This window comes from Zalophus californianus, chromosome 15 (genome assembly GCF_009762305.2).
Source record: "Zalophus californianus isolate mZalCal1 chromosome 15, mZalCal1.pri.v2, whole genome shotgun sequence".
NCBI lineage: Eukaryota > Metazoa > Chordata > Mammalia > Carnivora > Otariidae > Zalophus > Zalophus californianus.
The window spans coordinates 52819629-52832208 of record NC_045609.1 but is presented as its reverse complement, the minus strand read 5'-3'; the positions used below and the strand labels follow the sequence as shown (position 1 = coordinate 52832208).

Genomic DNA, 12580 nt, shown 5'->3' with positions numbered 1-12580 from the left:
TACTGAAAGAGTAACATAATGGTTGCACAGAATTGCTTTAAGTGAATTGGTTGTTTACCCTTGTGATTGCATGGCTGACTGGAGCTGCAGGTCAATGCCCTTCCCAGCATCATGAGTATTGTACCGCAGAGTGCCAGCCCAGGAAAAGATCAAAATTCAAAATCTGAAGTATGGATTCTACTGAATGCATACCACTTTTGCACCACTGTAAAACTGTACAATAAGTCAAACCATCATCAATTGGAGATCTGCAGTTCCTTTCTCATGGACAGTTACTAATTTTTTGCTACTGTAGACAATGTTGCCAGAAGTAACTAAAAAGAGAAGAGAAAACTGACACCATCTGGTGACTTCTTTAATTTGGGGACAGAGAAGGAATGGGGGTGACAATCAGATCTCTGAGAAACAAAACAGGTTCTGCGGGTTAAGATGATTTGGTTTTGCAAATGCTTTGTAAGGTGCTTGTGGATCAAATACCAAGTAGAAAGTTCTGCAGATCTTGAACTCAGGAAACCAGTATGAGCTAGAGCTGTGACCATCAAGACGGCATTTGAAGCCATGCGTGAAAATAAATGAGGCTGACGACAAAGCACTAGTTTTCTATCCGTTTTGTTGAAAGAGGTGTACTTTCTATCAAATATCCATCATTTTTCATCTTGCACCTTAGTCTCTTATCTTCTCAAGGTCTCTGTTCTCTCCCCACTCCCAACAACCTCTCCCTTTCTACTAGATCATTCTTGACAGTATGTAAACATGTTCTACATCTTTCATTTTATGAACAATATTTTCCCTAAACTCAAATTTCCATTTCTCTGCTCCCCTGAATAATCAAATCTCTAAAGGCTGTCACCAATTCTATCTCCTAGTCACACTTCTTCCAAATCCAATCTGGCTTCTGCTTCTTCCTTATAACTGCTTTCATCAAGGTCATTTAAAACCTCCATGTTACCAAATCCAAGGGACGTTTGTCTTCATTTGACCAGACCCCTCATCAACATTTGGCAACTAAGTACTCCCTTCCTTGCTGAAACAGCCTCTCCAAAAATTTCCATTTCATCACACACTCCTGGTTTTCCTCCTGTCTCATCCATTCATTTAACAAATGGTCAGGGAATATTTGGCACTTTTCTTGGTGCCTGGGACATGCTAGTGAACAAGAGACCAAATCCCTGCCTTTGAGGAACTTCTGTTCTGTGGAGATGGGGGGAGATGAGCAATAAATGCAAAAAATAAATATGCTAGAATGTTATAGGAAAAAGAGCAGAATACGGAGAGTGATCAGGGTGTGTGTATGGAGGTGGGTTATAAAGTTGAATAGGGAGATCACCATAGGCGTTGTTGAGATGGTAACATTTGATCAAAGACTTGAAAGACAGGGAGTTAGCCTAATTGCCAACAGTATGGCCAGAGTGACTGGAGCTGAGTGAGAAAGCAGCAGCAAAGTAGGAGATGAGGTCAGAAGTAATGAGGGCCAGATATATAGGCTCGAGGACCACTCTAAGAATCTGGTGGCAACTGTCAGGATAACAGGGCAGATTCTGGATACTCTGAAGGCAGAGCCAGCATAGTTTCTCATGGATTGGATGTGCGGTGAGAGTAGGGGTGAAAAGGTGAGAGTGAGAGATGGATGACATTTAATGGAGGACACTGAAGTTTTTCGACTGAGAGATAAAAGGGTGGGGAGCTGGCATCAACTTATATGGGAAGGCTGAAGACAAAATAGGTTTGTGGCAGAAGAGGAAGAGTTCAAGTCTTGGGCAGTCCTATCTCCCTGAGGCCATCTTGCCTCCTCCACCCAATTTCTAAATGTCAGCATTCTTCCAGACTCAGTTCTCTATCCGTTTTTCCCTTCTTAGATGATCTCATCTACTCCTATAGCATTAAGTACCATTTAGATACACAACCTCCAAATTTAAATCTCCAGTCTAGCTAGACTCTTCACCTGAATTCCAGACAGTTTACTGGACATATCTCCACCTGGATATTTCAAAGGCATCTCAAATTCAACATATTCCCAAACTTCTCTTCATTTCCAATGACCCTTGCTCAGACCCAACCACTATTGTCTCCAGCCTGAACTATTTCAATAGTCTAATTGGGCCTCTCCACTTCTGTTCCCAGTGACCTTTAAAAAACAATCATCATGGATAGGGCGCCTGGCTGGCTCAGTCGGTTAAGCGGCTGCCTTCGGCTCAGGTCATGATCCCAGAGCCCTGGCATCGAGCCCCACGTCGGGCTCCCTGCTCAGTGGAGAGCCTGCTTCTCCGTCTCCCTCTGCTTGGCTCTCTGCCTACTTGTGCTCTCTCTCTGTCAAATACATGAATAAAATCTTAAAAAAAAAAAAAACACAAAAAAACCAATCATCATGGAGTGCCCAGGTGGCTCAGTTAGTTAAGACTCCGACTTTTGATCTCAGCTCGGGTCTTGATCTCGGGGTCGTGAGTTCAGGCCCCAGGTTGGGCCCCACGCTGGGAATGGAGCCTACATAAAAAACAAAAAACCAAAAAAAAAAAAAACCCCACCAAAAAAACAAATAAACAATCATTATTAAGTTATTTAAATTATTTAAACCATGATACAATATGTGCCAGTATTATATATTATCAATGATATAATTTTTTTTTAAACATTTTCTTTATTTGACACAGAGAGAGAGCAAGAGAGGGAACATAAGCAGGGGAAGTGGGAGAGGGAGAAGCAGGCTCCCCGCTGAGCAGGGAGCCCGATGAGGGGCTCGATCCCAGGACCCCAGGATCATGACCTCAGCTGAATGCAAACGCTTAATGACTGAGCCACCCAGGCGCCCCAGTGATATAATATTTCTTTAAAATAGTTCCCTGGCTTCCCAGTACTGCTCACAGAATAAAATTCAATCACTCTACTGTGTCCTACAAGGCATGCTGCAAGAACTAGCTCTTACCTACTTCTCTAACTTCATTTCATGCCACTCTTCAGTTTCCAAGCTGTGACTCAGCTTTCTTTCAGCTTATCAAGTATGCCAACATTACTTCAGGGACTTGGTACATACTGCCCTTCTGCTTGGGCTGTTCCTCCGTTCTTCTCTGCACCTCTCACTACTCACTGTAGTCAACCCTCACTATTCATTCCTTCTACTTATTGTTTAATCCGTTTAAATGTCTCCACTTTAAGGAGACCATCCTTGACCATCCTCCAAGCAGTCCATTCTACCCACCTGTATTACTTCCTATCTTAACGTTCTGTTTACTTGGTCTCCCCCTCTTCTCCACTAGAATGCAAGCTGCAGAAAAATGGAGATTTTTGTCTTTGTTGTTCACAGCAATGTGCACTGGTATTTACTAAAATGTGAATTTACTATTTACTTATCTCCTGGACTCTTAAGTTCCATAAAAGGCAGGAACCAGTCTCTCTTAATTTATCATTACTGTTCCAGTGTCCTTCATACTGTGTGGCACACAGCAATTTATTGATATTTGCTGAGTTAATACATGAGAAAAGGAGACTGCGAAGTAAAATTAAGAAAGAATGACATTGCAGAAGCCAAGAAGGAAAAGGTTAAGGAGGAAAAAGCCCAATCTCTTGCCACTATGCTCTGACTTGAGTCTTCCCTTATCTCTGCCTGGTCATCATTGATCTTACTGTCCTCTCCAAGTAAGTCATCCACAGTTGCCCCAATTAATGGTTCTGCTACCCCAGCCATTCAGTACCCACATGGACGAAGAAATACTTTTGGAAAAGAATTCTTGATCTGGAGAGTAAGAGAAAAGTAATCAGAATAAAGAAAAATTAGTAAAAGTACCCCTTCTTTTGGAAAGTTACTCGATGTGCTGAAGAACCTTTAGAAGGATCACTATTTTTCAGTGGTAATCAACACATCTGAAGTAATCAAAATGGAGACTCACAGGCTAACTTCTCAAAAAAGGTGAGGTGGGCACAGAAATAACTTTAGTTGAACATGTGGTTGTTGCAACAGATAGTGTCAATTAGGAAGATACCTGTTCTGAATGATTGGTGATCTAGCTGAAGACAGGTTAAGTAGTAGCCTTTTTTTTTTTTTTAAAGATTTTATTTATTTGAGAGAGAGAGAGAGAGAGAGAGAGAGAGAGAGAGAGAGAGAGAGAGAGAGAGAGAGAGAAAGCAGGACCCTGGGATCATGACCGAGCCGAAGGCTGACACTTAATCGACTGAGCCACCCCGGGGCCCAGAAGTAGCCTCTTGTTAAAATATCATTTGGGAAGAGAAGAGGGTTGCTTAAAACCAGAGTTAAAGAGACTCAATACTGACATGTATGAAAGAATACTAAAACTGAAGTTTTAGCTGGGGAGAAGATATGGGTGGAAAGGGTCAAGTTATTATAGCTACATAGTTACCAACAGTCCCAAGACACAGATGACTCATTCAATAGCTTTGTATCAACATGATTCCGTAGCCATTAAGATCACTGAAACCTGTCTGGAGACTGACAGCAGAAACCAGAACCTTTTTATTTTTTAAAAATTATTTTTTATTTGTTTTAAAGATCTGAGAGAGAGAGGGAGAGAATGGGGGGGGTGTGGAGGGAGAGGGAGAAGCAGACTCCCCGCTGAGCAGGGAGCCCGATTCCAGGACCCCGAGATCATGATCTGAGGCAAAGACAGACTGAGCCACCCAGGCGCCCTCAAAATCAGCACGTTTTTAAAGTTGCATTGTAAGGACTACAATATGTGAGTGGAGGTCATGTTGCTATCCTGAAAGAGTAAATGAAGAGTTGGAGCTTTTGAAGGTATGAAGCCACTTCTTGGCATGAAAAAAAATTATTTAGAGGGGATCAGTAAGTAGCTATTTCAAATTTTAAAATCTTTTATTTTTAGGAGTTTGGCAAAACCTTTAGATTTTTTTTTTAAAGATTTTGTTTATTTGAGAGAGAGTGAGAGAGCACTAGCAGGACAGACAGAGAGGGAGAAGGAGACTCCCTGCTAAGCAGGGAGCCCGATGCAGGGCTCGATCTCAGGACCGTGAGATCATGACCTGAGCAGAAGGCAGACACTTAACCAACCGAGCCACCCACACGCCCAAAACCTTTAGATTTAAGATGCTTCTCAAGCTCTGAGGGCTAATCCTTGATGAAATCCTCATTCTTATGGGCTCAAGAACAGCTCAGTCTTCTGGTAAGTACTCTAAAAAATTAAAAAAAAAAAAAAGAAAGGAAAAAAAAAAGCAGGATATATTCCAATCATGGCCAGGTAAAACATGAGAAGGCATATCCTTAGAGTTAATGCCAATCTCCAAATCCTAAGGATCTCTTTACAAAGGTATCAGAAGCCTAAAGTTAGTAGTCATGGCTGCTCAGGTACACTGCTCAGGTACACTCTATTTTATAATTATGGAACAGGACTCATCTTCAAATACTGCTCCACATTTGAAAATACTGATGAAATCATATATTGAGTTTGAATTCACTAAAAAGCACCGGCAGGAAAACAAAACAGGCTTATTTGGAAAGTAAATTTGCTGATCAATAAACTGTGTCACTTAATGGTAGGTATTATGTCCTATTCATTTCTGTTCACTGGCCAAGGCCAGTACCTGGCATATAGCAGGACTTGATAAACATTTGTTTAGTACACTGTCTAATACTTTGTTGTAAGAGTAAGCAAATGACCCTCACAAGAGAATATGCAGGTGATGATTTGTGATCATTAAGGAGTCTATTCAATTTTTTTCTTGTCAAATTTCACTACTATCTCGGTGTCATCAGTTTTAGGACTATTGCCAACCATGACTATTGTTAACAACATCTTATTTTGCTACTATACTAAAACATGATTTAATCTGAATGGCTTCCAAAGAGCAGTGGAAGTCACAACAGAAAAAACAATTTAGACTCTTAGGAAGTTTCACCGAGGGCCACCACCTCCCCTTTTTTTACAGTCCAAATGTGGGATGGGCTATTGATATAACCCGTCCAATATGAAATGATAGTGATGTCCAGGCTGGGCTGTCACACAAGGTTTTGTCAGAAGGAAAAGCTCAGAAACAGAAAACGTCAACAAACACCATGAGACAGAGAAGGCTCTTGTGGTCTGGAAGTTGGGAATGTATAATCAAGAAGCCTTCAGCTTTGACTTAGACAGCCAGGACTCTTACCAGATTTTTCTGAAGGATGCCATTTTAAACCTCTCACTTACTATTAACTTTAGTTTACCAAGATCCAGAAAAGGTATTTTCCATACATATTTCTTTAGAATGAGGAATACAAGGAACAAGGTTTTGCTCAGCTCAACCTGGGATACACCACCTCTCTGGTCAGACTAGGAGAAACCTGGAAAAGAATGCCATAGCCTCTGGGTTGTTCAAATCCTGACAATTTGAATGGGGGAGTACTGAAACAGATACTCCAAACTAGTTATTACTGAAGTCAATCTCTAAGTCCAACAAGATCTGAAGAAAGAGGTATAGCTCAAGTCTTGGTAATATACTGGGAGATCTGGCAAGTCAAGAAAGATTCTGAATTCTTTGGTCTTTACTTGATATTGGGGTTTTTTACTGATGTGGGATTTAATCATTTCCCACAACAAAAACAAATCCTGGAAACAATCTATAATTCTAGTCCTAGGTAAGGAATATGCGTCCATTTTGTGCATCTCCTATAATTATGGCTTTGGCCTACAGCCAAAAGTAGGAAATGTTATTGAGATGTTTTTGGAGGTCTTCAACAGCACCATTTTGGGAAAAGATATGAATGGCAATCACAAAGGCTATTATATCTTCAGTAGCTGACTTGCTAGAACATTCAATTGGGGTAAACATTCCACTTATACCAGTCCAGATTCTGACCATTTGGTCCAACTGCCCACTCTTTCTACATCTCCGAAAGATGCCAATGTTCCAACCACTGTTTGGACACTTCCAGCCAATTCCACAGTTGAACAGATTATTAAAGGCAGTCTGACTCCTTGTAACCTTTCACCTACTGGTGCTGGTTTTGATTGCCCAAGCCACACAACTCATATCCAATATCCACTTCACTTTTCTACTTGTCTTTTACACACGTTATGACAGTCGCATTGTCTAATCGTAGTCTTCTTTCATCTCTAAAGTGACTCTAGTTTTCTATCTGTTCCTTTTATAATACATTCCAGATGCTCTAATTCTACTTCCCTCCTCTGAATAAAAAACAAAACCAGGGGCGCCTGGGTGGCCCAGCTGGTTGGGCAGCTGTACTTTTCATTTCAGTGCAGGGTCATGAGATCAAGCCCTGCACCCAGTGGGGAGTCTGCTTGAGATTCTCTCTCTCTCCCCCTCTGCCCCTCCCCTCTGCTAGCATGCTTTCCATCTCCCTCTCAAATAATCTTTAAAACAAAAACAAAAGACACCAAGCCCCCCAAAACCCTTTTACATGCAATTCACACAAATCTGAATATAATAGCTGAAATTCAGTTTTAGTCCAACGTAGATATGGGTAGCATATAAATACAAAACAAGTGTTACCTTGTTTAGCCAGAACAATACAATACAAGCTCTTTTCAACTCGTCGTCTAATAACATATAAATATGTACCTCATCTCTTTCCATCATCTCTACATGTGAATTCCTTAAACCTAATAAATGTTTTACATATTTCTCACTGAATGATACCTCTCTGCACACCCCAAAGACCGAAGTCATGGAATTCTATCACCACCCCCAACCCCATTCTAAGATTCTAGAGAACGCTATGTATTTCTTTCTTTGGCTATGACAGACAACATGACTTTCTCCCAAAGTTTTTGTCTCTCTTTATTTTTCAGAAATAAATTCAGAGAACCAATCTCCTTTACTGAAATCTGCTGTTTTCTAGGGGATTATACTGTCAAGAATTTCAGATGCTATTGCTTTTGGCAAAATTAGACTTGCAGCCTCCCTATCCATCAACTTGCCTCTACAAGTTTTGTGATGCATTACAAAAAAAAAATCATTCATATCCTGTGTATGGTGGGGGACTGAAGAGGAAACAATTTTTCTCATAAGAAATGGCTTCTGAAGGGGCGCCTGGGTGGCTCAGTCCGTTAAGTGTCCAACTCTTGATTTTGGCTCAGGTCATGATCTCAGGATCACGAGATTGAGCCCCACATTGGGATCCAAGCTCAGGGAAGAGTCTGCTTGAGATTCTTTCTCTCCCTCTCCCTCTGCCGCCCCCCACCCTGAGCTCTCTCACTCTCTCTAAAATAAATAAATAAATCTTAAAAAAAAACCCAAACCAAATGGCTTCTTAAATCATATTTATCTAGAAGAAATGCCATCTAGTTTAAGAGTAAAAAGCACCCACTAGGAAAAAAGTTCCTATTAATGTCGATTATTTTTCATTAACAGAAAAACTTAACTCCTTGGGAGTTAACTACTGGGAGCAAGTGCCTGTTCTTCTTCTTTTTTTTTTAAAAGATTTTATTTATTTGACAGAGAGAGAGAGACAGCGAGAGAGGGAACACAGGCAGGGGGAGTGTAAGAGGGAGAAGCAGAATTCCCGCTGAGCAGCAAGGTCGATCCCAGAACCCTGGGATCATGACCTGAGCCGAAGGCAGACACTTAGCAGACACTTAACGACTAAGCCACCCAGGTGCCCCTTCTTTTAATTTAACTCAATATTTTAGATCAGAAGACAAACCAAATTTTTCCTAAACTGTTCTATCATGATTCATTTCCTTAGTCTTCACAGATCTCATTCCTATTCCTTGGAAATCAAAACAGAAAAACAAAAATGTGTCCAGTTCCCCATAAAACCGCCAAACTTTAATTGGTTAAAAAAAAAAAAGAATTTCCCTCCACAGCTTACCCTACAATGTACAAACACCAGGAACTGCTTCGTCAAGCAGTTCCAGTCCCAACACCTACACTGAACTTCCAATGGCATGTTTATATGCACACCAACATGAGTGACAGCTGTCTACAAGAGATTATAAAATGTATTTTCCACATATAAGAGAAAATGCAGCTGGATACATTTATTTAAAAATTAAAACAGGTTCTCTCATTAATTAGTAACAGATTGAATTTATTCAATCTAATTGAATAATCTAAATCTAAAATCTAATCTAAAAAAGCTAATTTTTTAAAAAGTTTCTTATATGCCTGGGTTTAAATGCAGGGCTTTTAATGCTCTGGTTTAATGTACACCATTAGCAACTTTTATTTTCTTACTCTCCTTTTACACCTTAAATTCTTAGTTGTATAACCTGTACCAGATAATTTGGATAAACAGTGAGACAGGTTGGTTCCCAAAACAAATTTTCCATTTCAGTCAGAGCCACATGAAATCTTTGTAAAAAACTACTCTGAAATGCTGGGAAAGAACTGAGGGTGGGATGGTGGAGGAGGAACAGGTCAGGAAGAAGCTAATCCCATAACCTCTAAATATTACTATTTTCAGATATGAACTCATTAATACACCAAATTCTTGAAAGGTAGCAACTAAGATCTTGCTTGGCTATTTTTATCCCACAGATCAAGTGAACAGAATCTAAGTAACACTACCCTTTGGATTACTTATCAGCTGGTTATGACAATTTGCCAAATCGGTCGTTTAAATGTTGACTACATGGCCAACAGGACAATCCAAATTAGCTGACAAAAGATAGCACTGATCACTAAAATTTTAGGCAAAATGGCAAACCGGTGAGATCTGACTTCAGTGTTTTTCTCCTTTCCCTTTCTGCTGCCCACAGGCTGTTTCTAGTTCACCCATCAAACCTTCCTCTTAAAAAGGCTCCCCAAGGGCGCCTGGGTGGCTCAGTTGGTTAAGCGACTGCCTTCGGCTCAGGTCATGATCCTGGAGTCCCGGGATCGAGTCCCGCATTGGGCTCCCTGCTCAGCGGGGAGTCTGCTTCTCCCTCCGACGCTCTTCCCTCTCGTGCTTTCTATCTCTCATTCTCTCTCTCTCTCAAATAAATAAATAAAATCTTTAAAAAAAAAAAAAAGGCTCCCCAAATAGGAACCCAACAAAGTTGGAACTGATAAAGAAAGCATACCTTCTAGTAGGATTTAGATTTTAAAACAGGGACAAGTTAAAGCAAACAAATCAAGTAAAGGCAATGCCTGTGAACATGGAAATTTTTCTTACACTCTCTGCTCATCATGCCTACTCCAAAAGGAGGGAACGTTTTAAAACGTATCCTTCTGCTTTTTCAAAAAATTAAACAATCATGTAATACAAAATAAAAAACCATGATTATCATTAAGTATGAGAACCTACTCCCATTTTCAATCATGCATAGCTCACCTGAGAATACAGTCATGATCTTTTCTCCAAGTGAAAGGTATAAATGCTTTATGGAAATAAACTGAGTATTTCATCCCTAGTTCTTTTAAATTCTTCAATTAAACTAAAAACCTTTATATCATAAAGTCAACCTAGTAAATATTAAAGGAAATGTAATTCAAACGATCTCTCAGAATGAGGTGAGGTTTGTCCCAATTTCAATTCTAGATCCAACCTGAAGTACCTCCACCATCTTTTCCTCTCATCCTACCACTTTCCACCCAACTTGTGTGTATGTGGCAGCCACGACCTGCCCCCACCCACCCTAAGTCAGATCTCAGTTTACTCAAACTTGACTATTTCCAGTTCTAGCCTCTCCAGAAACTTGCTAATAATGACTGACTCCCCTGATAAACCCATTAACACTAATGTGTCAATGGCTAATTAAGCTACTCCTCCTAAATTACATCCTTGTATTTTACAAAGGCCTTTAAGACCTTAACCCAAAGGATTGATAAAGTTATAGTGGAACTTGCAAGAACGATAAATTTTGGAGATAACTGGCCTTTCAAACCACAAGGTCTACTGCGTCCCCTACCCTTTCTTGTGTATGGAAGGCTCTTGGAGTAGCAAGACCGGAAGTTGGTACAGGTATTGTTGATACAAAACAAAGCAAAAAAAAAAAAAATCCAGTGAGTGGGGCACGCTCGCCCCCTAGCCCCATGTTCTCGCCTCGGTCCCAATCGATGAGAACGAGACGACCAGCACCGGAGTCCTAGGGGGAACAGCTGGGGGCAGAGGAGCACAGGGTTTGGTTTCAGGCCTGGGAGCCAGGGTGGGCAGGTGGGGTGTAGGGCGAGGCGAGGCGACGTCGGTCCCACTTACCTGCGGCAAAGTGGAGCGGGGTGGATTTCCTGCCTGCCGTGTCGCGGCTGTTCACTTTCTCGGGGGTCACTAGCCTCTTGACCCGCTCCACGTCCCCGTTGCGGCACGCCTCGAACAGCTCGCGGGCGGCTGGCTCCACGGCCTCGGCCGCCGCACCCGCGCAGGCCGCGCCCCCGCCGGCGCAGCGGCGGCCCGACATGATCCTGGCCGCCGCCGCCGCCAGCAGCAGCGCCAGCAACGGCAGCAGGAGCCCCGGCCCTGCGAGCAAGAGGGCGAGGCCCCCCGGAGGAGACGCGCTCAGGGCCCGGGCCGCTGGGCTCCCTGCTGTCACCGGGGTCGGCGCAGTCCCATGGCCGCGCCGCCGCGCGCCCCTCGCTCGGCCCCGCGACCCCGGGCTGCCCCTCCGCGGCGGAGGCAGCGCGAACCCGCCGTTCCGGCCCCAAAGCGACGCGGCGGCGGAAGCAGGCGAGACCCCTCCTGCCAGCTCCGCTGAGCCCTGGGAGGGCACGTGACGTGGTTGGTGCGGCGCGTGCGCAGTGGGGGGAGACCGGCCCGGCAGGTTTCGGCAAGCGGGGCCGTGCGGAGGGGCTTGTGGGAAATGCGAGGCGAAAACCTTTGGCCGCGGGAGGAGAGGGGCTTCGTCCCACCGCCATCTTTGCAGTGGGTTTTGCTGAAGTCGAATGGTTTTGGTTTGTGTTTTTTAAGGCATGGATTTCCTGAGATGAATTTCCTTATTGTTATTACACTGAAAAGAGCCCTTTGAAAGTTCCCCCCCAATCTTGCATATTATTTTGGAATTCTTAGTGTGGAAATTTTCCATTTTTCAGCTTTCACAATCCCTGAGGGATTTCTTTTCCGTTTTCTTTACTGTCTCTTCCCTTCCCCTGCAACTGCTATTCTGTTGTTTCTTGTGAGTCACATCTCAAAAACAAATGAATTTCTTTCCACTTAATGGGACGTTTGGATGAGCTGCCCCAAGTTCATTTAAAATTAGGAAAGCGATGAAAGTTTGTTCCAATTCTAAATTAATAATTCAGAGGGATGGCTCTGATTAATTACTCCTCCCAAGTCGTTAGCTCAGAAGTTACTAATGTGCCCACAAGGAGGGATATCATCATTGTACTTGGTTGGGGTGTGGATACACTGGGTATACGCATCACTGACAAAGTTTAATGATTTGCTATATATATATATATATATATATATATATAGACAATCAAAGGAAGGAAAGCACAGTTAACTGTCACGCTTAAGGTGATCTAGCTGTTTTCATTCCCTACTCCATGCCCTGGCTTCAGGAAACTGCTTGAAAGTAAGGTACGCTCACATGAAATGATACATGTTGACCTTTGGCATGCTGACAAGCATTTTCCCCCTTGTCTAACTTCTTAACCTGTTTTTCAGGAAATTCAGTTTCTGTTTGGGAATGTTGACTCACTACTGTGTAAGAAGATAGAGGATGTACACTTTTAGGAAGGAACATTTTTATACATATATAAATTA

General features: G+C 42.3%; 1 protein-coding gene across 3 annotated transcripts in view; it reads right to left on the bottom strand.

Moving 5' to 3' along the window:
* Positions 1-11564, bottom strand: part of TNKS2 (tankyrase 2) — a 71164-nt gene extending 59600 nt beyond the window's left edge. For 2 of the 3 annotated variants that reach the window (XM_027595074.2, XM_027595083.2), the window contains exon 1: positions 11078-11563. In XM_027595074.2, coding sequence (XP_027450875.1) covers positions 11078-11276 — 199 coding nt within the window. In that variant the 5' untranslated portion in view covers positions 11277-11563. Of the gene's footprint in view, positions 1-11077 lie in introns of all 3 variants that reach the window. The other variant, XR_003520068.2, reaches the window with a different exon arrangement.
* Positions 11565-12580: the final 1016 nt, after the last annotated feature.